This window comes from Melanostigma gelatinosum (assembly GCF_949748355.1).
Source record: "Melanostigma gelatinosum genome assembly, chromosome: 15".
In the NCBI taxonomy this organism is placed as follows: domain Eukaryota; kingdom Metazoa; phylum Chordata; class Actinopteri; order Perciformes; family Zoarcidae; genus Melanostigma; species Melanostigma gelatinosum.
The window spans coordinates 11,539,675-11,567,529 of record NC_136648.1 but is presented as its reverse complement, the minus strand read 5'-3'; the positions used below and the strand labels follow the sequence as shown (position 1 = coordinate 11,567,529).

The 27,855-nt window shown below is 45.6% G+C and overlaps 1 protein-coding gene across 2 annotated transcripts; it reads right to left on the bottom strand.

Moving 5' to 3' along the window:
- Positions 1-902: 902 nt before the first annotated feature.
- Positions 903-27,855, bottom strand: ephb3a (eph receptor B3a). Of its 2 annotated transcripts, none has more exons than XM_079285175.1 (15): positions 27,352-27,855; positions 22,208-22,272; positions 19,406-20,078; positions 17,220-17,375; positions 14,962-15,297; positions 14,121-14,245; positions 13,541-13,697; positions 13,236-13,344; positions 12,913-12,965; positions 11,715-11,837; positions 10,770-11,017; positions 7,105-7,320; positions 6,683-6,832; positions 4,834-5,027; positions 903-2,626 (listed from the first exon to the last, which is right to left on the bottom strand). In XM_079285175.1, the coding sequence occupies exons 1-15, from the start codon at positions 27,413-27,415 to the stop codon at positions 2,620-2,622; spliced, it is 2,676 nt and encodes an 891-aa protein (XP_079141301.1). In that variant the 5' UTR covers positions 27,416-27,855; the 3' UTR covers positions 903-2,619. The 2 variants fall into 2 exon arrangements, with proteins under 2 accessions (XP_079141301.1, XP_079141300.1); XM_079285174.1 differs by having other exon boundaries at positions 903-2,584.

Here is a 27,855-nt window from a genome sequence, read left to right as displayed (position 1 = left end):
TCTCGTGAGAAGCCACTGCAGCCTGCGAAGCTGGAGACGCTTCAAATGTTTGATGGTAAACAGGATGCAAAATCTCACTTTCGACATTGTGTCAGATCTCAGATGCAATGGGAAATAACAAGCAACACTCTTTACAGGCTCCTCTTGTGTTTTAGAGCTTCATTAAAAGCTGGGCCCACCACGAAACAGACCAACGGTCAAGAATTTCTACACGTCTTTTGTTTTGCATCAACGGAAAGACCTGCATCCATCTGCTATCTACCTTCAAAGCTTTGACTCAAATGATAAAAAGCTGTGAAATAACACTCAGCGTCTGCATACGGTATACTGCACATTTCGATCTGTGTGCCTCACGAGACCTTTGTGTTGACCGTGTGTGTGCACATCTTGTGAGAGCAGCAGAGATGATTAGAGAACACAACATCACCAGTCCTCCCTTTGCAGCTGCTGTCTGAGCAGCGAGTCACAAATGGGTAAGTTCCCCCCCCCGACAGAAGAGCCTCTTTTTCAGTCAATGAAAACAGAAGGTAACAGCTTCTCTCATCTGCACTGGGATGGAAAGATACCCGGGTTGTGTCCTGGCTGACGGATTAAAGCCAAGCAACACTGACATTTGGTGTGAAGCCAGATTAACTTTGCCTCCTTGAAGCCTCTCCAGCAGCAACAGAGACTGAAAGCCCCAGAATAGTCCTGTGGTCTCGCTAATTGGCGAGCTGCGTGGACCAGCCTTTGATTAATCTTAAATCTTAATGAGTCCATCCAAAGCTGCTGTGATATTCCGACTGAGGTAAAACACACTTGCTATTCCGTCTTTTCATCCCTCGGCCGGATAACACAAGACCCGGAACTTAGCCCGGTGAACCTGCCAAGAAATCAAAGAGAATACCAGAGATCCGTTTCATAATTTATTTGCATATGATTATCGTAAAAATACTGAAAGAGAAATGCTTATTTTTGTTCTAGTTTTCTTGAGTTTTTTTTTCTTTTTACAATCTAATACACCTTTAATTGCACAGGAAAAAGTCTGCCCTAACAGACACAGGTTTTCTTCTTTCTTTGTGACATATAGTTTCAGATATGTAATGACCATTTAAACTGCACTTTCTCCAATTGTTTGCTCCTTCACAATAAACAAACAAGCATATAAACGAGGGTCATAGAGAGGCCAGAGTCAGGTCAGATGGCTGTAAATACTGAGCCGACTGGTCAAATAGAAATATAGTATTATATACAGGCAGTTGTTTTAGATAGGAACTGCGCTGACAGCTGGCGTGCTGAAGAAAACACATGTCAGAAGAAATAAACCAATGAGTGATCTGTTCTACATTAGTGTTTGTAGGTCAGGTCAATATTAAGGTCACGAAGTTATCATCTGGATATTGACCTTTTTAATTCCCGCTGATCCGCAACACATTCGCCAAAGTAAAATATACAACACAGCACTACCACAGGCGCTTTTTCATATGTAATTATTCTGATCTGAGCAGAACATTTCACTTCTTAATTTCACTCATTCATGTCTGTCTGGTTTGTTAATGTATGTGAAAAAACAAGCATTGTAATAAAAAAGTTAAGCCCCGGTGCTTATAAAAAAAAAAAACACCTCTTTGCAATTATACATAATAACTTAGCATTCAGAACAATGCGTATATGAATCAAATAAGATTAGGAAAACATGGACGTTAAAGTCCACACAGCAAAATGCCACCAAAGCAACAGTTAATGTGGAACTTATTTGTACTTTTCTCATGAAGAAGTTTCCACTTTGGCATGCACATGACGTGTCCCGCACAGTGTCAGTTACGCCTCTCCTCGGAGACGAGAGACGGCGTGAAGACTCGGATGCTTTGTACAGATTTGTAACACGTATATCTCCCAGTACATGTGGAAGACAGTATTTAAGAGGAAGCAGATGAAAAGTGGGGTTTTTCCCCCCAATAAAAACTAAGTAAAATAAAAGAACAGGTTGGGTCAAAAAAAAAAAAAAAAGGTTGATTGTATTGAAGGTCTACAGATGTCGAGCTGACTTAAGAGTTAGATTTAAGCAAATGTTTGCTTTGTCTTGGCACTGTTGTATCATCTAGACACTGAATCCTACCCTCTGTGTGAGCTCTCCGGTCCTCAGTCTGAGGGGGAAGAGAAGAAAAGACTGATTCCCAACCAGCAGAAAACACATGCAGACATGCAAACACAACCTGAGAGGGGGCAATAGGAAGTTTGGCTTTATGTCAATCGTCAGGAATCCACAACTGTCAAGTAATGAACACGCACACACTGCAATGGACAGTTCTCTTTCAACGGACATTAAATCTCCAGTCGGAAAGAAAATCTCAAAAAACGGTCCTCTTTCTCTCTCGGTAGCCGGAGCGTTCTTCTTTTCTTTTCTTCTTTTTTATTTTACATCACACTCTTCGTTGTCAGAGTTTCTAGGTAGTTTTTTACTCGTTTTGTATCCTCCAGTTTCGCAGCAGCTCACACTCTGATGGGGAGAGTTTGGCTCATCTGTTGCCGAACGATTTCCTGACTGCTTTCCGGACTCTTCCTGTTGTGTCCCGGCAGCGTCCCTCCGAGCCGCAGCAGGTCCCTGCCAACACAAAGCCGCACAGGTCAGCAGCAGGTTCACAGCCTTTAAACAAAAGATAAATACGGCCCATTATTACTCCGATAAGTGCAATCATTGAAGGTGTATATCCATCTTAGTGTCGGCTAAATTCTGCATCATATATATATATATATATATACATACACAGTCTATATACACCTCATGGTTATAAACAATAAAAATACAGCATCATGAGGATACGCTCAAATCTGCTGATCTAGAGCTTCATCTGCCATAAACAAAGTCCAGCTCAAATGCCCTGCCAAATCTACTCATCAGTTTTAATAAAAAATGCAGCATATTTCTGAGCTATCTTGAAAAAAGTGCAGCAGTCTCCGTGTGTCCTTTGTTGCTCGGCCAGTGTCCTTGTTTTTGAGGCCCTGGACGCTGACGAGACTCTACAGATAGCGCTCCATCTCATATCCTCTCTCTCCCTCCGCTATCATTGAGCAGCCAATGGCAGGTGAGCAGGAGCGTGCGCTGAGACGCACACTCAAACACGGGAAACGCTCTCTAAATCATGCTCTGACAACATGATCCTTTCTCTCTCCTCCCCTTCCTCCCGCTCCTCCGTCTATCTCTCTCGCTGTTGCATACAGATGAGGCCGTAAATGAATCATTGGCATGTCATCTGCACACAGCGACGCGGAGCACAACATGCACACGCGCGCACACACACAAACAAACATACGCACACATATCGCCCTCCCCTGATGCATTAAAAAGCTCATTAGCAACCTAATTAAACACGTTCCTCTCTTTTAGCTTCTCCTCAATCTCCCTTATTACTCACACTTCATCACCTCCTGCTTTTCCACATCAGCAGCGCTGGCTGTTGTCTGTCCTATCACCTACATTCCAGCATCCAGCCAAGTATAGGGGGAATTAAACCGAGGTCAGCCATTACATTTCCACACACAATTAGCTTCACTGAGCCCAAATCCTGGCATAGGAATGGCCCTTGGGGCTTTGTGTTGGAGTGAAACTGTGAGCCAAGGAGCTGGCACAAAACCTGGATACTGTACGTATGAATTCTGCCTTTTGTGGCTGTCGGAAAAAAGGAAACTATGGTATAGTCCGAGCCACAGAGTTGAGGATGTGCCCTTGATTCATTATACATCACTCCAGAGCTGAGGATCCAGCATCTAAACCAGCACTAATCATATAATCGACTGGATGCCAGGCTAACAAAATTCAGAACAAACGAGTCAGCAAAAATGTCTGGAACTTTTGAAGCCACTGCGGCGAAAAACAAAGTTGAAAAGCAACTCGTCACCGCGAGGATGGCTACCTATGAATAAGTCAACATCTAAACTTCCAAGGGAATCGTCAAGAGAAACAGTGGCAGACATCTGTCTGACAGTGAAAGCCTTCAGCTCAAAGAAATATCCTCCCAAATCAACCGAAAGCATAAAACAAAGCAAAGCCAGCAAGCATGAACCTTGGTGCGCCTCTCTTTAGGCCAGCCATATATTTCTTTTTTTTTTTTACTATGACATCTTATTCCAACAACCCAGAGGCACAGCACCGCTCGTCTCTGCACCAGGAGAAGCCTTCACCCTGCAGCACTTCACAGCCGTCATATACAATACAGGTTACAGGGGGCAATTTCACACAAGGTGAAAGAGAGAGAGAGAGAGTTGCTTCACCCCGTTTTGTGTTTGCACCATTCAGCTGTTATTGTGGGAAAAACCTCAAAAGCACAAAGTGCCTCTATGGAAAACCGAGCAGAATATTGCATACGCTTTCAACAAAGGTCCGCTACAGTAGCTTCCAAGTCAGCCAGCAGCACAACGAACATCACAGACTTTATGATGAAAGTTGCTGTAAATATATTAGCAAATATTTCTACTGAGAGTGTCTGCATTTACTGTTTGCTGCGAGTTTGCTGCGAGTTCATTCTACAGATGAGTATCCATGTGGTACAACCCCCTACACATAGCCTGTAAACCCAGCGAGACTTTGCTCTGCAGCTATTTACAAAGTAAATTCAGCAAATTCATCTGAAAGGTCGCTAAATCTCACAGCAAACTTGCCAATGTTGCAACAGTGAAGTGCTTTGCTCGTCCTAACCAGAGCGAGGGAGAGATATAACAGGTTTTGAAAAACACTTTCCAACCGTCTTGAAACTTTGCAGTCAATGCTAAGTGATAAACTACGACGCGAATCTTTCTTTACTGAAGAAGAAGGGTGTAAGCTACGAAATGTTTCTCTACATGTGGTGGACTCACCCTGAGTAGGTGCTGGTCACCACCTTGAGGCTGGCGGCGTTGCGGAGCAGCTTGTCCAGGGTGCTGACGATGCGGGAGAACTTGGGCCTCAGGTTTCTCTCCTTCATCCAGCACTCGAGCATCAGCTGGTGCAGCACCATGGGGCAGTCCATGGGCGGCGGCAGCCGGTAGTCTTGCTCCACTGCCGTCATCACCTGAGGGACAGGAAGTCGTTCTTAAAAGTCTGCTGGAAGCTGTACTTAGGCACAGCGGTGCTTTGAGCTAAATGCTAACATTAACCTGCCAACACGCTCTCAGTAACAACGTCAACACACCGATGTTTACTGTGTTCATCATCTTCACTTATCCTGTTAGCATGCTGACATTTACAGCTGAGGTTGCAGGGAATGTCGTAGGTTTTGCAGGTGTGTGGTGATTGGACACGGTATTGTTGACCTTATGATGGCGCTCAAGTAACGTTCAGGAATCATCAGAGTTAGGACCATGAATATCTGTAGCTAATCTCACGGCAATCCATCCAACGCTTGTCAAGATATATTTCACTCCAAACCAGAAAGTTCAACCACATTATGGCGCTAAAGGAAAAGTCAGGGGATCACCAAAGTTATTACAATTCACCCATTGGGGACCATGAACATCAGGATAACATTTTACCACAAGATTTCACAGTCTATCCAATAATTTGAAAGCCTCACAATGCTGTAAAGTGCAAAATATCGACCCAGAATGTAGTACATTTCATGTGGTGCTTTTACAACAAAGCGGTAACATTTGGGTCTGACTCATTTATTGTATGCTCACTCTGTTCGGCCCTTGTGTGGTGGAAGAATAAACCCCCAGTTCCTGTATTACGTCCTACATGAGACAGCTTCTCGGCTCATGCTGTCACACATTCCAATCTTCGTTTCAGCATCTTCATACAACTCTAAAAACAACTATTCTCAAAGTTGTCACTTCAAAAGTGGCATGATTGATAGGAGGGACAATAAACGTTCACTCATTGATTTCATCTCGCCTAGCAACCACAGTTTCCTCCATAAGCCCAGTATGTGTTTCAACCCCCCACAACAATAAAATAAATGCCATTTGGGAACAACAAAACATTTCTGCTGCACCCCTCTTCTCCTGCTGCTTGTCCTTTGATTTTTATGTCGTGCTTCTCGCTGGCGAGTCTTTCTGTTTATATCTCACATTTGTTGACTCTGTTGCTTATTGAGCGATGACTGTGGCACAAAGGCTATTGGGAACAATAGAGAGCCGCCACTTTGATGCTTTCATTACTGCATGTGGGTTTTGTTATGAAAGTTATACATGCATTACTGACATTTTTCATTCCACCTCTTTCTTTTTTTGTTGCTTTATTGCTATCAGCCTTTCAACTGTCTTTTTGAAGCACAATACAGAGCAGACATTCCCCAGAGAATAAAGTAGAGGTGTATACATGCTTCAGTACTTTGCTCAGGGAGGAGAAACCAAGAGATTTCTCTTGCTTTCCTGAGAGCTCACTGCTGCAGTTACGATGTCTGTGCAGTGTAGATAGCCTACAGGTAACAACGCCCGTTCTCCTTTGTGTATGTGAGGGAGGCTTTGCAGTATGGATTTGTAGAGGGGGGGCAGGCTAGGGCTGTAAATAAGGTGGCAACAAAACTAGAACACAGACACACGGCAGCACCAGCAACTGCAACGAGGAGATAAAGGCTGCACAACAGGCCCAAAATGTCACGCTGGAAATCATAGCTGCAACAGCTCAGAGAAACTCTCAGCCGGCCCTGAAGGTAAACATAAAACTCCCCGAATGTACATTTGGTCTGTCGGTATATGTTTGTAACATGAGACTGAGCGGACTCACATCCTGGTTGCTCATGTCCCAGTATGGCCTCTCTCCGTAGGACACCACCTCCCACATGACGATGCCGTAACTCCACACATCACTGGCAGAGGTGAACTTCCTGAAGGCGATGGCCTCTGGTGCCGTCCACCGGATGGGAATCTTCCCTCCCTGCTCACACACACACAGACACACACACAGACACACACACATGGGGGTATCAACACCTTGAGAGACACTGCAGTCTTAAAACAACACACACACACAGAAGCTAATGCATATTTCACAGACGATCCCGCACGCTCACACAAATATTGGCACACATGAACAGTCACACATGCGTCCATGTGCATATGTGAAACAAGTGAAGTGGATCAAATTAACATGCTCAATTAAACATGCAGCGAGTGTACAAACACAGGGTCAGCAAACATGATACTGACCAGGGAGCTTGTGTAAGTGGGGTCAGCGGAAGTGTCGTCCAGAAAGCGCGACAGGCCAAAGTCGGAGACCTTGCAGACCAAGTTGCTGTTGACCAGGATGTTCCGGGCGGCGAGGTCTCGGTGAACATAGTTCATGTCTGACAGGTACTTCATCCCCGCGGCGATGCCACGCAGCATCCCAACCAGCTGTGTCATCGTGAATCGGCCGTCGTTCAGCTGCAAAAACACGGATCGAGGGGACGGGGAGGGGGTGAGAGCAGGAGAGGCGGTTAACGAGAAACAAGGATGTGTGGAAATGTGGAGAAGCAGACGTTAGGGAAGAGCACGGGAGACCAGAGAGAGCCAATCAGTCACTGAGGCCACATAAACATGACATCTGTCATAATGCTTCACGGCTGCTCCTGACAGTCAGTGACGGCTGACCTTTTCACGCATGCTGTCCAATTAGCTGATTAACTAGACTCTTTACTGTCGTACTAAACACATTAAGGCTCTGTATTGACTCCACACAGAAACAGGAAGGGAGCTGCAACGCTGAAATCAAAAACAGACTGACAACTGCAGGTATTTTGTTCAAGTCTGCAACTGACTGACAAACTAGTTACAGGCACAGGCAGTTCACGGGTGTTACCACAAAGCTTTGTTTGCATTTGTCTCGTTTTGCGAACATTAAAGCGGCATCGTCTCGTCGCCTGAATTAGAACGGCGTGTTGCTCAAAGCTTATTTTCCACATTTCAAAGTCCCCGATTTGCAGAATTCTGCCCTTTAATGTTAAAATTAAAGAAGCATGAAACAAATCTGAGATTAGGGCTTTCAGGGTTTAATTTTTCAATTCTCCACGCGCGTGAGGCGTGACACAGTGGGATCAACTCCAGATCGTAATACATCAGCCAACCTCCAACCTGTGACGGCTCACCAAACCTGAAGTGTGTGAATTGAAACTAATCATTTTAATGTCAATACACAATTATGTGACATAAAAAAAAGAATGGATGGATGAAGCTGAAACTACGCTGTGAGGTTTTTCCCTTTCATGACCTGAATATGCAATGTAAGAAGAAAAAGAAAAACTATTTCCGACATAATCAATCCCTCCTTTGACTCCACAATGAGAAAGCACAGAACACAAGACATGAGAAAACGATAAACATTCTGCTTTGTAGTCGGCACACTCCAATGACGTCTGACAGCAAAACAAGCCAGAATGGATGGATGTGTAAACAGCCATGATTCATACCAGGCCCTTCAAAGCCATGGTGGTGTGTCCATATGTCTGTCTGTGTGTGTGTGGGTGTTATTGCTTTATATCCGTAACGTCTCTACATGTGCATATGTCGTGCTTGTGTGTGTGTGTGTGTGTGTGTGTGTAAGTGTGTCCATGTCTCCGGGGAGCAGCAGAACGAAGCCTCATGTGCGTCACACACGTGGACACTTTTGTGCACGTGTGAGTTAACTCTATAGTCTGCATGTCTGAGGCAGAACTCAGAGTTCCAGGCAGCGTGAAAGTGGCGGGAGCGGGGGTGAGGACAGCACAGGCCGCCGAGTTTATTGTGTTATCTGTAGGACAGCTGACTGAGAGGAGTGGGTGAGAAGGAGGGAAGAGGCTCAGGCTGGACTCTCAGATGTGAGGCTGCCTGTAATGATTGTTTTCATTATCGATAAATCTGCTTCAAATAATAGATGAATTGTCCGGTCTATCAAATGTCACAAAATAGAGTGGCGTCCATGGCAATGTCTAAGAGCCCCAGGGGATGTTTCCAACCAAAAATAATTGCCAGTTATCCGACAATTGATTCATCCCTTAAGTCACTTCTCAAGAAGAAAAGAGAAACATTTGCTTCAGTGAGGATTTACTGTTGGAGTAAACAAGCCAGTTTGAAATGCCACTTTGGGCTCTTGGAACTTGTGATTCACTTTTTTTGACATTTTATAAACACAATAATTGATGACTGATTATCTAAGAAAAACAGTTGCAGCTTTTTCAAATTGCTTGCTCTGTCTGAGCAACAACACAAAACAGCAAATCTACATATTGGAAGTTGGTAGCAGCAAAAGCTATTGTAGCTTGATGCATTACTTAAGAAATGTATTGATTCCAAACATTGTTGTCAATTACTTTTATTTCAATTGACTAAATGTTTGGGCTCGGTACCCATTATCAATACAAAATGTGTCTGTAGTACTAAACAGCAGTAACTAGTCTCATTTATTTATTCTCCAATCATATATCAACTAATTTAACAAATTCTGCCAATTTGACACTGCATTTTCTCCAGGCAAAGTTATTGTAATGTGTTCAATCACATTATAACATTTGAGAAGTTATAAATGTAAATTTTAAGTTATATATATTTAAGGATTTTACTGAAAAACATATTTATATTCCATCAATAAAGCACCCAAGGCTGAAACTAACAATTATTTTCATTATTTAATAATAGTAACGATAATTTTCCCAGTTAATCAATCAATTGATAATTGACCTAAAAAATGTGAAAAATAGTCAAGATTTTCCAAAGCCCAAAAAAATCATCTTTTTCTAAAACTTGTTTTGGACAAAACAGTTTTATTCACAGTGATATAAAACGAGCTGAGGGTTTTTATTTGTGGGCAATCAATCGATGAATCCTCGGCCTATTGAATGACAGAGAGTGGTGAATATTATAATGTTAAAATGGTTGTCGATGTTCTGTTAGCCCTAGGCCTAGATGATGTGGGTATTTTATTATCAGCTGAAATGTGTCTGTAGTATTAAGTATCAACAACTGTGAAGAATCAATTCATACACTTCTCTGCTTCTACTTCAATTATACATTCACAGATTTAAATCATTATTATTTTTTCCAGGTTTGCCTTTTTGTGTCCATAAAGACAGGAAATAAGTACAATATACAAGGTCCTCAGCCAGCATTGAACCGCAGGTGAGTGGTGGCATTAAGCCCACGGACGTTTATAACGAAATATCAAACAAGCTGGTCAATGTCAAGGCTCATCTTCATCACCGATTCATCATCTATGCAAACAAGCAGCTGCACATCAATTAAAGACAAACTGCTTTTAAGACCAGCAGTGTGGCAGCGATCGAGCGGAAGCATTAAGTAGCCTCCTCCAGCCGAACAGTTACAGTAAGTAGACTTCTTCACAGCCCAGCCGTGCAGGATAACACGTTTTATACAATGCTAATGTCATGTAATTGCCCCCCCCACGCAGCTGCAAATGTACTGTGTGACACCTCATTTCTTATCCTGCCTTTGTTCAGCGTTTCGTGTAGGTGGCGGTAGGTCTGAACGGAAAACTCTGATCAGTAATGCATTCTGCATTCGAACAAGGGCTCTCTACGCTGAAGCAACCCGATCCAAAGGTCTGCTTTGCGACAGTTTTCCAGCAGGAGTTTGTGCGTCGGAAAGCCTGTCAGCATCAGTCAGGCACGTCAAGCTGAGACACTATGCCTGTCTCCAGGCGTTATATTGCACATTTAATCTCTATCACTCAGCAAGTGAGTGCCTCGGGGTGTTGCACAGAGAGTAAAACATTCCGATAACCCAGAGGTGTCGTGAACGACTGTCTGTGTGTGTGTGTGTGTTCCTCTCAGCTTTGATACAAACAGAAAGTAATCTTCCCTGTCAGAGGTGTTTCGGCGTGCCGCACCTCCCGCCAAACTTACCCTGAGGAAGGAATCGAGGGCTCCGTTCTCCATGAATTCCGTGATGATGAGGACGGGGCAGCTCCGCGTCAGGACGCCCTCCAGCCGGATCACGTTAGGGTGGTCAAACTGACCCATGATCGAGGCCTCGGCGAGGAAGTCCCGCCTCTGGCGCTCGGTGTAGCCGGCTTTCAGCGTCTTGATCGCCACAACCATCTCCCTGCGACCGGACTGCTTGAGACGTCCACGGCAAACCTCGCCAAACTCACCTTGATTGAGAGAACAAGGTGGGGAGGAAGGGGGTGAGGGTGATGGGGGAGAGGGGTTGAGTGAGCAGAGGAAAGAAGAGGAGGAGTGGAAGGAAAGGGGAAGTTGGGGGAAATGCAGGGAGAAGGAACGTTACTGGTCAGATTCGGGAGTGAAGGAGCTGATTTTGAAAGAGTTGAGGGTCGGCTTCAACTGTGGGAGAGGATTAGAAAAGAGAAGAAAGGACGGGAGGTGAAGGGTCAAAGATGTCGGGGAGAGAGGGAGTGACCCGTATCGATCGAGTGTGGAACCTGGGAGCGGTGAAGGGAGACAGAGGACGGGCGAGGAACTTGCATTTGGTGCCTTTGACCGAGTGTTTACAAGGGAGAGAGAGAGAGCGACGGAGAGAAGGGAGGAAGGGTGAACGAGCAGGAGCAGACTGTCATTTGAGATGAAGTTAGGACACAACATGCCGCTGAAGAGAGCAGAAAAATAAAAAACAGACTGGAGGGGAAAGAGCTTCAGAGAAGATTTCTTGACTTCAATCCTTCCCACCAGCAGCTCTCATGCACACTCTGTGAAATCTAACACTTTTCTCCCAAAGAGGACTCTCTTACAGATCAGACCTCGAGGCCTGATGGCACACTACTGCTCGAATGAAAGATGAATAAACCGGAATCCTTCTCCGTCCTCTCGTACAAAAAGAACAGCGTTGTTTACCTGCACCGATGACTTCTTCTATTTTCACGCAGGATATGTCGATCTCTTTGGCAAACTCGTGGACGGCGTCGTTGGGGTCCTCGTAGGTGAAAGGGTCGATGTACACTTTGACCCCTGGAGAAACTGGAAGGAAGAAGTCAGACTCTAGTCATACCTGCCTTGGTGACATCGCTGTTGAACAATCGTTTCATTTGATGAATGGGACATTTGGGGAAATTGTTTGTTTTTCTTCTGAGAGTAAGATTAGACTATTTATACCGCTCTCATGTCTTTATGATGAATATGAAGCTACAGCCAGGAGATGGCTAGCTTAGCATAAAGACTTGCAAACTCCAAACAAAAACTGAAGTGTAAAAATCTCTCTGTGGGGGGGGGGGGGGGGGGGGGTTACCCGTTGGACTATTTCAAGACCGGACGCCGGGCTTTGAAGCAAATTTGACATCGCGCCAAAGGTGGAACCAAAATGTCCGGGTTTCGTCAAGTGATGCCATTCGGCTCAAAAATACTTTCCCCCATAGACTTACATTGGGAAAGACTGTAAATCAGTGGATAATTATCATTTCTTTTTTTTTTTTTAAGAAAATCAACTCCCAGGAGGAACACATGAAATCACACTTGAATCCATTTCTCAAATCATTAAGTGCTAAAAGTTGTAAAATGCAATAACAGCTGAATCCAGAGGTATTCTCCAGCGTCCATGGCGGGTCATTTTATACTCGGAAGACGAACATATTTTTGCTCCATGCGCAACTGATGAACTTTCATAAGAATTAATGGGGTGCCGCCTCCAATGCTGTACCCACTTCACATATACATCCATGGTCATTATGCTAAGCTAACCGTCCCGTCGCTTTGGCATATTTAATCGACAGACACAAGAGTGGTTTTTATTTTCTCATGGCATGAAAGCAGTTCAGCGTATTTCACAAAAATTGTGTATTATTATTACAAATAGCCTCGTTTTCATCTCTTATTCTGGAATGCAATAAAACCACATATCTTGTGAAGTTCACACATAAGAACGAGTATCGTGACAAACATCAGACAGACAACATGGTCAAGACTCTGAGTGAACAGGGAAATGGTTCTCTGACTCAATCAGGTGATTGGATAACTGATTGAATCAGCTGGTTAACTGTGCCGGCATGACCAAAAGACCACAGACGAGACAGTGCTCAAGCTGAACACATAAACTCACTGTATTGCTGCAATTTCTCAGTGTACTCCAGCTCTGAGCCGCTGCGCTGCTTCCTGTAAACAAGCAGCACATAAAACAAGGTTCACGTAATCTTCACCCTGTCCACGTACAGGGAATGAAACTAATATCCAACTCAACGATCAGATTTAAAACCACAGACTGCTTCGGCTTGTTGGTTTTTTTCTAGAGCTCCCTTTTTGAAGCTAAAGGATTACAAACCCTTTGAAAGCATGTTAAAATGTAATGAGTCGCTTTGTTCACAGTCGAACTAACAAAATGAAACATGTAGTTCAGGCTGTAAGGAATACAAATCAAACACTTACTTGAGGCAGACAACAGCGATAACCACCAAGGCAACAATGACCACCAGACCGGCCGAGGCCGAGCCGATGATGAGAGGCAGCTGGTCCTGCACCGACTTTTGAGGGTTACCTGGAGCACACGGACACAAATAGGTAATTAACAGCAGGAACACGATTCGAGGGATTAAAGGCTGGCCTGTACTGAAAGCATAATGGCTACCAATTAAGGCAGCCATAAAACTACTAAGCTTGAACCCTTATTAAGGAAACTGTAGCAGCAGATCATCAAGAACAGACTGGAAAAGGAGGAGGGAGGTTGTCCTTACTGTGGAGGCTGGTGCTGAAGTCCATGGGGTTGCTGTAGCGTCCGTATCCGGCGACAGTGCGAGCTCTGACCTGCACCACGTAGGGCGTGGCGGCCCTCAGCCCCTCCACCTTGGCTGAGCTGTGCTGGGAGGTTACAGTGTGGGACATCGCCTGGGCCTGAAGTGAAACAGAGGGCCGTTAAAGCAGCAGAGTCAAGTGTCTGCTGATGCTTTTCAGATCGTAGGCAAAGAATCAATCTTTTGGTTCTCAGTTAGCATTATGAAGCAGAGACCTTTGAAAGAAGGACACAATGTTCATCTTGCAAATTAAAAGTTGAATTCATGAGAAATAAAATGCACCGTTATGACCTATAGCTTCTGGGAACTAGAAGCACAGTTTTTTATATGGACATATAGGATATAGGTTTTACTACAGTTTATCATAATCTGGGATATGACCTTTAGTTTATGGTGGCTAATGTTGCTTACCTTCAACGTCTTTAAACAATGGACTAACGCAGGCCCTTGCATTCTTTTAAAACAGTGCTGTTTTCAGTGTTAACACCCTGTAATGGTCATACATCTAAAAGTAAGAGCTTACCCTCTCGTAGTATTTAATCTCGTAGTCGAGGATGACCCCGTTGGGTTTCTCAGGGGGCAGCCATGACAGGCTGAGAGTGTCAGAGGTGGAGCGCATCAGATGGACGGTGGGCACTGCTGAAGGTGCTGCGGTGTGACATCAGAGAGGAGACAGTTTACATCAATACACTTCACTTTTTGGAGGGGGGATTGTCATTTTAAGTCACAAACCATCACAGTAAGATAATTATTATTCGAAATACCTCAACCTTAACGGTTTAAGAAAAACGGTGCACGTGTCACCTTCACTGGTGGGCAGTTTATTGATTTGTGAGGCCTGAAAGTGACTCAATTGATCGGCATTGTCCCGGGTCCATAAACTGCAGTAAGGTGGATTAAGTGCAGGTTAACTGGAAGAGCAATTACAGTCTCTGAAAAGGTGCTGAGCAGTTTGGTTGATGATGACGCTGCGAATATTCAGCAGAGATGTTGAAAGGTGACATTGTCAGTGATGTAACGTTAGACGCCTGGTTGACAGAGTGCTGAAAGCCGACAGTGGAGATACAAAGTACAGCCCACTTAACATTTTACCCGCCTTTTCTGTAACTCCCTCAGCAAAGCAGAGCTCCACCTGAGAGCTGTTCCATCTGTCGCTCTCACTGAGCATGTTCAACCATGTTTATGTGTGGTTACTGCTGTGGATGCGAAAAGCTCACGAGACACTCATTGACATTGACTGAACTTAGGATCCACTCACAGGCCTGTTTCCTCCTGATGTTAAGTGGTATTGACCGGAGGGGCTCTATGAATTAACTTGGTTTGTGAACACATCCGACGTCATTGACAGATCTTCTTCTACTAACCGGCTTGGTTGGTGGTGATGTTGACTGTGGAGTAGCTGGGTGAGGTGGGGTTTTTCCCAGAGACCCCGTTGACGGCCTGCACCTCGAAGCCGTAGCGGGTGTGAGCCTGCAGATTCCTCACCACCACCTGCTTCTGCCTCAGCCCCAGCCTGCGGGGAGCGATGTCCACGTTGTCGTCGCAGCGCGTGCAGGGGCTCCGGTCCCGCAGGCATTTCTTACACACCACGTTGTAGACGAGGTCGCTCCTCCCGCCTGTGTCCTCGGGTTCCTCCCACTCCAAGGACAGCGAGGTCTCGTTCACGCTGGATATGACGTTGCGAGGCGCCGAGGGGATTGCTGCAGGAACACACACACACACACACACACACACACACACACACACACACACACACGTAGATGTTTAAGAAGGTGGGCAGGCAGAATGGGAAAAAACACACAGCTGAGGCTTTAGTCATGTTCCCTATGCAGTGCTTACATTATACTCCCTCAATGGTGAGAGTGTTTTAATATCTGTGGAAGAAGGCAATCCAAAAGGAAATGTACAGAAATAGGAAAGAGAGTTATCCTATTCCTTTTCATGAAATCATAAATCATAAATCATAAATGTGTTGCTTTACATGCCCCCCCAAACAAATCTGAAGCAAAGGGCATGGGAACATGTAACACAACAACTGGGCAACGTCCTGGTGCAAATTAATAAATCAACATATTCAGAGAAGGGAGGATAAATACAACTTGCCATGCACAAGCAGAACAGCACTGTTCATCACTAAGCAATGTTGCTTTATGAAAAGCACGATCCTACACAGCTCTACACTGTAACCCACCTTCCGTGCATAACCCCTCTCTGTGCTTGTGGAACTTGGCTAATCCACTCTTGATAGAAATTCATGTCTTTGTATCAGTATAACCCAAGGCCACCACGGTTCAATAAGAACTGCTGCATCTTGAGCGAAGAGTGTTTAGAACCTGGATAAAGTATGATAACCGCAGTGGGAGGCAACAAAGATTGGTTCTTGGTGCTTTTCATCCTCTTGCAGTGAAAGAGGAGCGGGGCTCTCCCTCTAAGCTTCCAGCAGCAGAAAGTCTGTCTCAAAGCAGAGAGAGAGGGGGGAGAGATGGGGGAGAGATGGGGAGGCTCTCGGGCCATCGGCTCTCGTCGGCCAAGACTGCCTGTCGTCCGAGTTCAGCTCCTCGGCCGGCTTGCCCTGAGCAGCGTTTCCCTCGCCCTAGTCCTTTCTAATTAGGCACACACAGTTCAGAGTGGAGGCTTTTCTAATTGGACACCCGTCAAAAACACACGCTGAGTCCAAGCTGCCGGCCATTGACTGGCTGAGCCTCTCTCGTGCAATACACCGCTTCCCAACACAAAGCACAGGCTGCCTGGCACAAGCCCTGACAGCAAGCAGGGACAGAACTGCCAGGACTGCGTGTTTGTGTGTGTTTGCGTGTTTAGTCCGAGGTGGTGCTTGAGTGCCTGCCCGCCTGTCTGTGCTCGCTGGTTCAATGTCAGAGTCCACAGTGTTCCTGTGACGAGAATCTGGGGAAGACAGTTGCGGGGCCCTGTGTGTGTCATTTAACGTGGCGAAAGGCCCCTGTTGGGTGATTTTACGCGGTCAAGGCAGCACACGTCGCTCTCCATCAGTCCCACTGCTGGGACTAATCTCAGAGGCCGGTCCATGCAGAACAAGCGTGGACGCCGCGGTCAGCACCGGACCGGACTAGTTGCCACCAAACGGACAATTTCGGTTTGAAACTTGTAACGACTCCTGAGGGAATATATCCGTCTCTTTAGCTACTAAACACTCCACTATGTGCACCCGTTAGTCGCTCATTTTTTCTTCTCTTGTCTGGTGCTGAGCAGGCGGTGTAAAGTTTGTAGAGCTTTGTTTTACTGGAAACAAAGAGGTTCATCACTCCAAGCAATCCCTCTTACAATGCCACATTGTTTTCACATTGTCCTTTGATGTTGTTGTCATAAAGACATCAATTATAGCCGCTTTAAAATGATTATTTTTAAGAAGTACACTATAGTATTCTGTTGATATATATGTTAGTTGCTTTCTGGAGCTTGGCACAAATAATTCCACAAGCCGGAGTGTTTATGAGTGCGTATGTGACAAATAAATCGATTTTTAAACACAAAGATAGATGCATCCCGGCACTGATAATTCACCGAACGTTATTCCTACACTCCTGACTTTTCTCAGCATGAGAACAGTTGAGGATCTTTGCCTGTGCATCGGAGGATGACTTACTGGTGCAGCCAGAGTCGGGGGGGTCGCTGTCGGCGCGGTAGAAACCACTCTGGCAGGGACAAATACTGGCTCCTCGTGCACTGGTGCGACTGTTGGACGGGCAGGGAGGACAGGATCCCTCCCCAAATTTGGATTTGAAGGTCCCAGAGATGCAAGCTGGATGGGCGGAAGAGAAAACAAAAAGCACAATAAGAACAAAACAAAACAAAAGCACTCTGTGCTTGTCACTTATCTAAAAGAACAGCGGCTGTCACATCTGTCACAGAAGAAACACTGTTCCTGTGAAGTACCTGCAAAGCGCAATATTTATGCAGGAAATGCTGATCGGTAAGTGAGAGATGGTGAACACTTAAGCATGAGGTCTTATCTGTTTATTTTCACTCTCTCTACCAGGTGACATTAATCTCCCCAAAAAGAGAGTTGGGATGACAGCCAAGTTTCATGTTGAAGAGGAGGAAGAGGACGATGGAGATGAAGATAGACTGCTGACAGGAGATTGCTGTTGTCAGACAAACAGGGATGGAGAATGCTTCTGAGAAAAGGGTTACACCCGAAACCCATCAATCAGTGTCTGTTGTTGTGTCTTCAGCCCTCCAAAACACAGGGATGAATACAAACAAGGCCTCCACATGCATGCAGAAGAGCTCCTTAATAATCCGGTAAATCAATTCAAAACGAAGGGACCAGAATCCGACCTGACGTGAATTAGCTGAGGAGAGTTATCAGAAAAATATACAAAATGCGGTCATCTTAGACGATTTGTCCAAGCGATTGATTTGAATTCCAAAGTGTCACGCTGAAGGTTTGGCTGATATCGAGTCTTAAGGATAAACCAGCATAAGCCCACACTAAAGAAGGACTCAGATAAAGGGGATAAGCAGCAAAAGGTCTGGATATATCAGCTCGCGGAGCCCCACGTTTTACTGTTTGCCACATTCCTAACTGGTGGAGTGAAAGTGGGGTCTCTGGCAAACATCTGTCCTGTCAGCGTGAGGACTCATAAAAGTCAGCCAGTGAGAAAGAGTGTGATTAACCAGTTAGCCTAAGTGGTCTTTCAGCTTGAACTGGAGTTCCACCCTAATTCCCAACAATGGCACTTTTAGGAAAATCGGCGCAGCTAATGGCCCCCGCATTGTAGCTCTAAAACCGTGCGATAAAAAGCCCAAAAAGATAAGATGAAAATGTACTTCTCATAATTCACAGAGACCTTTAGGCTCTACACTCTCTGATCTGATTTATTTTTGCTACATTACACAGTGCATCATCATTTTCTTTTATTTGTTTGTTTCCCTCGCCTCTTTTCGAGAGGGTGCTGAATCACCCCTTGAATCATCCATTAACCTCTTTGAAGGGCACGATGATTCTCCTGTTTTCGATACACTAATGTTTCCCTCTCGCTCTCGATTGTCTCTCCTCTCCTCCTCGTCTTCGCCTTTCCCCCCATCTCGTGCAGGTGTTAAGGCGGCGAGCGCGCGGCCACAGACCGAGGTAAGAAATGAAATGTGTGAGTGATTAATGTTACCGTGGCCGTGTTGGCGCACGTTGGTCTGAATGGTGTTAATGAGTGTGGCCGCCTGTAGATTAACTAACGGCGGGCGGGGAGGAAATTACACTTCCTCATCGCAACCGCTGGCTGAAGCTCTGGAGAGCTTTCCATCAGACAGTGAAGGCAAGCTTTTAACCTTGAGCCGCCAAATGGCAACGAATGAGCTCTCGGCGCATGTTAAGACACTATTTCTCACACCCAGGTGTGAGGAGGCTTCGCTTGTCTGTCTTTGACTTCCTGCAGCCTCCCTCCCTTTTCATTATTCTCCTTTTGGCTGCTGTTACTATCCCATCTTTGGCAATTCACACCTTTTAACTCATGCTGTCTCCCTTTCTCTGTAAATATCTCTTTTTCTCCGGACTTCGGACGCCTTTCCCTTCTATTATCTGCTTTCTCCTTGGCTCTCTGTTTTGTGCCTCGCCGCTATCTTTCTTTCCCTCCCGTCCTCTTGCAATATTTGTATGCTGCGCCTCTCTGCAACACCTCATTAATTCATACTCTCCTCCACCCTCCTTCACCGCTCCTTTCAGGAGCCGCACAATAAATGCAGAGAAGAGGGCACAGACTGAGGTGACTTGCTCTGAGCATATAAAGGAGGTTCGGTGAAATAAAAGTCCAAATGCCTGTTAAGCACACATACCCTGGCACTGAGTGCTGTCTGCAGAAGGTTCAAAGCCAGCGACGCAGGTGCACGAGCCCACGGGAACCATCCACTCGCCGTCCCCGTTGCAGTACAGCTTCAGAGGGACGGACACCTCCATGGCGTTCGTCACACAGGCCCCGGGAGCGATCACTAAAGAGGTGGCTTCTGCCCCTGTGGCAGTCTCAGGGAAGACAGCAAAATTGGCAATAGTTGTGGAGCACTTCTTAAAGAAAACCCTGACTGAGATGAGCGACATGCAGGCGCCCAAGTCCTGGAACGCCAGGTAGAAGCCAGCCTTGGAGAGGGGGCCAAAGCTGCGCACCTTGGTGTTGATCCTGCCCGCCTCCAGCAGAGAGAAACTCTCGTCTGGGGCAATAGTATCCACCTTCACATAGGGGCTCTCCCTCCACAGAGGGTTGGTTTCTGTAGCGGTGTCCCCCTCTGACTCATAGTAGAACAGATTAAAGGTCTCTTTGCAGGAGCCGGGGATGTTGGGGATGCTGGCACAGTCACGGACAGAGAACTTGAGCTCCACGTAGACGCGCAGCACGCCCCTGCGGGGGATGAAGTCCGTCCTGAGCCAGTTGTTCTGGTTCGGCTGTCGGACATTACACACCTGGTAGGTTCTGATTGGGCTCATGGAGTCGTCGTAGCCGCTAACCTCCTCCCACTGTGGAAACAACAGAGACACATTGTGACGGAGGAAGCGATGACAGCGGGGACTCGGGAAAAAGATTTTTAAGAAGAAAACGAGACTAAATTGTATTGATTATCCAATGCTTTGTATTAATGCAGCGGCAGTACTATACGAGCAGAAACTCGTTTATCCAATATGTTGTTCATTAAAATTGAGTAATGTTAAACGCGGTGCATCCTAATGCAAACCATTGGAGCGTAGAGGGCATCCAAAGCAGCAAAGCCACGTCAACAGAATGTAAAAGTGCAACACGTGCACACCAACACACACATTCCCAGTGTGGCGGTGTACATGTGGCCTGTGAGGAATAATTTGCAGCTAAAAGGCATCTAATTACGTGAATCATTCAGAAAATTCCAATCATTATGGACTATTAATAGAGAATATTTTCCCATTAAAACGCATTTCATGCATTGTGCCCGTTTGGCGAACAGTCATGATGCTGATCACGTGCCGGAGGTTTGTTAAAATAGAGATGTTTTGAGGCTAAGATCGTTACAAATGTGTTGGTTAGACCTTTATCAAAGTCTATACACACACACACACACACACACACACACACACACACACCTATATAATAGGAAGCAGCGCTCATGGCTAGTACTGCTGCAGTGCAATCGAAACAGTGTCAAGAGGAGATTTGGTTTATATGTCATATAAATGTATTATCTGTGCTGCGAGAGATGAGAGCATAAAACTGCACTTTAAATGGAAACTTTCCCCACACATCTATAATGCAAACAGTGAGTTATTTATTAAAATGGTCATCTAAATGCAATGCTGTCAGTGTGATTGCACTCCTGAGCACATAAGATTACGCAGAATATATATATATATATATATATATATATATATATATATATATATATATTTACGCATAACACCTGAGAGCAGTTATTTGCTTCTGGTGTGGTTAGACTGATGTCTTTTTACATCATGCAGCCTCAAAAATAATCACTTGAAGACTAAGATGTCAGTATAGAAAATATTTAAATCCTATCAATGTATAGTTTAGATGTTGTTAGAACTGGTCTTTGTATAAGGTAACTAACATCACAGGCCATAGGCCATGATAAATGGCGTCATTGGTCAATTGATCAATTTAGTCTATTAGGAAATAACCTTGTGAGAAGTCAATCTTTTTAGATTTCTTTTCCTAATTTCCTCCTGGACAGAATGCTTCGTTTCTATAACAAATGAGCTTCCCACAAATTGATTATTTCAACTGGAAGAAAAATAATGCATAACTCATCTCACGTCTCTGAGCTGCCGTGCAATTTATTCCCAAACGATGAGCCCAAGAGTCAGCATTAGGCGTCGTAAATCACCGGCACCACGTTGATGCACTACCTGACAAATATGATAATTGCCGGCCCCGAACGTATGGGCTTGTCAGGCGGCAGGAGAGGGGCTGCCTCGCCAGTCGTGACATATGACTTCATGGACGCTGGGACATTCAGAGCCGGCCCTCGTCGGGGAGAGGAAAGGAGCAGGGCTGCCCAAGATCGTTTCCATGGAAACCCACCATTTCCATTGACTGACTTTGCGCTCACGTAGCGAAGACAAATTACACTGGCTGGGAGTGGGGGAGGTCTGTCAGGCTGTTAGCCCTGGGGTCAAATTCATGTTGTTTTATTTTCTCACCATTCCTACAGGGGGTATCAGCTGAAAACTTTAATTCCTGCCTGTAATGCGCTCTTGGGTCCGTATTATAGAAGACACTGACACATGCTTTCAATTATCAAGCTCTCTATCCTGGAGAGACGTTCAAGGTATAGAGCCTCCCTAACAGCACTTTCACACTGTGGGGATTTGCTCTGTGTGTCTGCGTGTCCGTCTTTTTGTTGTTCTTGTCGAGTACAGTATTCCTTAATCGAGCTATTTACATTTTCTAAACACAGAACATCTTTTATTTCTTCGACTCAATGTGTTTCTCATTTGCGTTTTAGCATCCAGGAAAGCAAACATACACTGCAAAAACAAAGATATAAAACAGTAGGAGGTGTGGCGTTCAAGGCAGACTGGGCTCTATTAACAACCAAATGGAACAAAAGTTAAATGAAGGGAGAAAAAACACACAGAAAACAAACGCACTAACTCACCCCGCTCTCTGGGAACGTGGTCCATGCCAGCTCTGTGGTTGCCCACCGACTGTCCATAAGGGTTTCTGCAAATTAAGAGTAGGAGTGAGGGGGGGGACAAAATAGTTGCACAGCATTATTAAGGAGCACACACACACACACACACACACTCTCTGCTTGACAAAGGATTCAGGTAAAACTTCCTCTCCCTCTCTTTCATCACTTCCACCCACTTGCACTCAGTTTTTGAAAGCACTGTGACAATCAAGGCATATCTGTGATGACGCCTAATTAAGGCTTTCTCTCCGTGTGTGTTTGGCAGATGTACTCCTTTCAATATTCATTTGTGGAATCAAGAACAAAAGCCTCCTCCAAGATGCCTTGGGTCACCAGCACAGGGGAAATGAATAGATCCCTGATGGTGCTGTGTCATGACACCTCTGAACTGAGACTGAGTTATCAGTGATGTGGGAAGCTGTTTTTCGCGCTCTTTGCGACTTTGCGAGGAGGTGAGAGCTGGGCAGACAGTCGGAGGCAGAGAATAAACAGCGGGATCAATGAGCATTGTAGTCGGCCCGTCAATCAGGCGTCACCTGATTGGTGCTCCGGCGAGTTCATTACACCTCAGAAGCGACGCGACCCCCTTCTCTGGGCTCTCAACATACAGCTCGGCTCCCATTGTTCTGTCGCTGTCAGCACATAATTACCGAGACAATTATGCTTTCTTCACGGAGACTCGATGACACGACGCCTGCTGTGCACCATTTGCTCACAAGTCGTTGATGGCGGTTGCTGAAGGAGGGTGCGAGAGGGCAAACAAATAGCATGACCGGCGTAGAACAACGGCAGCACTCTTCCCCAGGACGCGTGGCTTTGTTCTGGCACGCCGGTAGATGTTTTGCTTTAAAGGCAGTTAGAGTACGGTGTTGTTCTTGTCTCTGTGTGTCAATAACAGAAGTGTGATTGAGTGGATGGATCACTGGTCCATCTGTAGCAGCTATAGAGATAATGCGCAGTGTTTACAGTCTGTGCTGCGTGTTCATCAGAGAGACCACAATGGCTTTTCTTCTTCTTAAGAGGACGAGAGATAACGAATAGTGATCTGTGCACCGAACAGGGTAGATTACGTCTGTGTTCAACTCGTGCATCAGGTGGTCGCAGACAAGAGCAAGACGTCCTAGTTCTTACTTTCTATGCAAATGACCTTCGCTCTGTGTGTAAACGGCGACTAAATCCCACCAATGGCTTTTGATGTGCAGTAATAAACTGCAATGTTCTGGTAATCAGTAGTACTATATAAGGGCACATGCTTTAACATTTTGGGAAATTGCTTTCTTGCACCGTCTGCTAAATATGAAGCTACCACGAGGAGCTGGTAGCTTATAGGAGGATACAAACTGGCTTCCAGTCTCTGTGCTCAGCTCAGTCAGCTGCTGCTGGCTCTAGCTTCTTATTTAGCAGACAGACATAAGAGTTGAGTCAATCTTCTCACGTAACGCTCAACATGAAAGCAAATAAGCATTTTCCCTAAAATGTTGAAGTTGTCCTTCAAGTAATAGATGATTCATGATGACTTAAAGCATGAATTAATGCAGGTTGTATCACGAATTCCTGTTTATCAAGTCTATGAGTCGATGTAATTGGTTAATTATTAATGCGTTGTCTATTACCATCGTGCAGCAACATGTTAATGTTCATCAATCGATGAGCAGTTGTGATTCAAACATCTTCATAGTTCCGTGAGAACAGGTTGAGTTCTGTTCTCACACTGATCAAGTGTGAGGCTCTGAGAACTGCTTCTTCTATGTAACCGGGTTCCAGCTAATTTGGTGGCATATAAATTTAGAGAATGAAGAAGATTTGAATTAACGACCATGAAGTGGTGACGCATTAAGAATTAGCTGATCACATGAACTCGCAGTCACTTGATGATTTCTTAATGGTGGTTCAGCATGCATGTGATTCAAAGCCAGAACACTGTTGTGTGCAGAAAGCAGTGTTTCAGTTTGAACATTTAAGTAGTGCTTCAATGTGAAAAGAATTACACTCAAAGGGTAATAAGTGGCTGCCTTCATCTTTGTTGTATGAAATTTAATAAGTAACATTTATGCACAAAGAAAATGTACATTTACTGACTGACTTCACATACAAAAGAAAGCCCTGCTACTCATTTATAAAAGCCTTCTCGGTCTTCTGTACTTGTGTGCGTGAGGACATGAGCGAAAGTAAAAACTATTAGTTGCGAAGCCCGACTATACGGCAGCGAACAAGGTTGTTTCGCTGATTAGCAAGACTTGAGCCAGAGAGGAGGAACTGATCAGTGAAGTCAGCGGCTGCTATCTTGTGCTCGGCTACGCTCGGCCCTCCGTGGCATGCGGCTGACTGAACGCTCTCTGACTACATGCTGCTGATCCAGTCCGTCTCTTCGGTGCCTTATCCGGTGCGTCGCCCCTTCCCTCTTCTCTCCCGGTTGCCCAGAGGCAACAGAGGCAGAATCACTCAGCCTGATCCGACCACAGGCCTTTAATAAACAGGCTTCACCTCACACACAGTGCACTTGAAGGGGCAGCAAGTTGACCATCCATACAACTGTAAACAACTGTTCAAGCCCCTGCGAAAGCCGGATTTTCCGATACGCTGAAGCATTCTTGAGCAAGATGCTGAATCCCTGGCAGCTTGAGAGGTCACCTTCGATCCGAACATGACCTTTGACCTCCCAGAGGAGCAAGAGAGGACCAAAGTTCTCTCCTTAGATTTGAAAGAATCATTGGACCGACATCTGAGTCCGGGCCCATGTGTTGCTCACTATGAATCAGGCTTTCCGTTCGTCCAACTACTCTATTCACCAAAGTGTGTTATCGTCAACTCACTAAATCCTAGAAACCGGTTCCCTGTTAAATTTACAATGCCTTTGAGATCGCCTCGCTGCCATAACTCAAATCTAGACATCTCCCGTAAAACTACAGCAGCGGTGGAGTCATTCTGCCCCCGGGGTAAGAAAACAATGCTGCAGTGGGAACTTCAGAGCATCACCACCCGTGGCATTTACCCGTTTTTTTTCGGGTTTTTTTTGATTGCCTGCCGGAGCCAAAAAAAACGCCACACAACTGCATTCCCAGGGCGCTTTGCGAGCTCACACATGCTAATGTTTTATTCACTTTGTGAGAGCGGGTGCATCGTGAAAGGGAGGCCTCGCCTTGTACTACACTGACACTCACTGCCAACAAGCAAACATATGAAATATTAACATCGTCATCAGTGATCGGAGGACGATCAAACGCACGGCTATGAATAGCTGTCGACAAATCGTGAGTTTAAGCTCTTAACAGTTTGACTTCATGGGCTCGTTCTAAGCACAGGTTCATTTGAGCGCATGCTTCTCTCCGTAGAATCACAACGATGACAGTTGAGTGCGTTGCTCAGTGTGACGCTTGATGAGCACTTTCTGAGCAAGTCAAGCTGACCTAATTCAATCGCTCCTCCGGGCTGCTTGCACCTGCTTTTACAGGTCAACAAATAATTGTCCCTGTTGATATTCTGATGTATGGAAAGCAGGAAAATGTGAATGAAGCTCTTCATCAATGTGAAAATGCTTCGTGCTTTTTCCTACAATCACACACGTACACTGTGGATTGGGCCCACTTCATGAAATGCTTTCTGATTGGTCATCTATCTAGTTTATGAGCTCTAAAATAAGAGTACAGTAAACGCTGACTGTAAATGAGGACGATACAACATAAAAGTGTCACAGCTGCCGAGGCTTTTACTGCAGTCTGTTGGTGTGAATTGGAGATAAGTCGTCGCTGTAGCTTTTGTACATATAAGCACACACTTCAAGTTGCAGTCCAGCTTGCATTAGCCATGCGCAAACACTTGCCAATGGGAGAAAAAACAACCAAATTCCAGATTCAATCCATGTGTAGAAATCCACTGAGTAAGCAGCTAAATAAACGACATGCAACTCACTGAAAAAAACATCCCCCCCCCCCCTTATTTAAACCCGTCCGGTGATCTGCCCTTCATGTTTATCCTCAGAGGACAAGTATTAGTTAACCCCTGAGCTTTGAGTAACAGTTAGTGGTCCGGTTTGGGGAAACGGGGGCTGATCATCACGCCGTGAGAGCCCACTGGGACTTGGAAGGATGCCGCCACTGCATTGATTTACTTGCTGACACCAGAATTGATGAGGGATCGGACTTGGCCGCGGTCCAGGAGAGGCAGATTGGACAGGGAGGGGGAAAGAGGGAGGCCAGGCAGAGAAGTGTAGCTACAGCTCAGAGAGGAGTCGCTGGGTGGGTGGGTTGGGTTAGCAGCAGCGGTGGTGAGGGGGTGGGCTTCTCCCTGGAGCAGCACTCCCTCAGTGATGGAGAGAGCTTCAGGGGCTGCAGCATACTTGTTCAGCCATTGACCTTTAATTCACACTTGTCATCTAATGTGTTTCACATGTGCGTCCCTGAGGTGAGGGCCGGCATTGATCCGCTCGTGGTATGCGTGTTTAAGCGTCCGCCGCACTGATTGGTGGGTGAACCCCAGCAGCAGGTTTGGAACCTTTAACATGCATCATATGAGGAGTGTGTTTCTATTTTACAGTGACAGCAACGAGGGACGCCCCTCTGCACTGTCTGTGCCTCTCTGGTGCTGTGTAGGGCAGGTGGGCATCCTCACTCCGCTTGTGGGTGTGACAACAACAGGGACAATAGCAACAGGGCAGCTCTTCGGCCGCAATGGGAAGACTGGGATGTCGGCACACACGCACACTGGGGGAACGGGACGTGCTGATACATGTGTAGATTGGATTACAATCACAGAGCAAATTGATACTCAGCGGAATTGCCCATTTAACAGAGCGGGTAGGCATTATATTAACAGCTTTAATTATCCAAAACATGAACGGAGTCTTGCTTACAGATGTAATTTCACCTCCCCTGTATACAGAAACAGCACAAATGACTGCTCTAGCGTTTGAACTGGACATTAATCAAATGATCAGATAAAATACACACTGTGGATTGTTGCTCCTATGAGGCTAAATCTTTTGTGTTAATGCTCGTATTTTTTTCTCGGTGACAATGAGGTGTTTTGTTGTCAAATTCGAATATGCATTTAAAACAGTCCATTCTTCATTCACGAGACTAAAGTAGTCATACAAATATGAAACCACATACCTTCTACGGCCAGCACCACTGGCACAATGAGGCTGCACAGCCACAGCAAGTAATCCATTCTCATAAAACAGGCTTTTGCCACATGAATAGAGGTGTGTAGACTGGACCCTTCGGATGGATGGAGACTCACAGCTCTGCAGCCGAGCTTTCTGTTCCTCTCCCAATTCTCATGTCTTCACTTGCGATGAGGGCTCGCACCGCCCCATTCTACCCCCCAAAAAAAAAATGAATGAACGAAAAACAAAAACAGGCGCTTCTTTATTTTGCATGCAATCAGGTCTCGGTATTCCGCGATGCTGCGGGGAGCGCTACACTGCGCCCTTTCCCTGTCTCTTTCTCTTCATCGGACTTTACTGACACCGAACCTCTGCACCGGGGCGCATCTCTCTGCTGCAGCCCGGCCGAGCGGAGGGTGAGGACCCGCGTACGAAGTCGTCTTTCTCCGAGGGAGGAATCTGTACAGTCCACTTTGGCCAACTCCGTGTAGCTGTTGCGCCTCCGTGA

Coding starts and splice junctions, on each gene's coding strand:
- ephb3a (XM_079285174.1), bottom strand. CDS start 27,415: ATGAGAATGGATTACTTGCTGTGGCTGTGCAGCCTCATTGTGCCAGTG. Junction 20,079..22,207: donor CCACGTTCCCAGAGAGCGGG/GTGAGTTAGTGC, acceptor TTGTTTCCACAG/TGGGAGGAGGTTAGCGGCTA. Junction 11,018..11,714: donor AGAAGAAGTCATCGGTGCAG/GTAAACAACGCT, acceptor CTCTCAATCAAG/GTGAGTTTGGCGAGGTTTGC.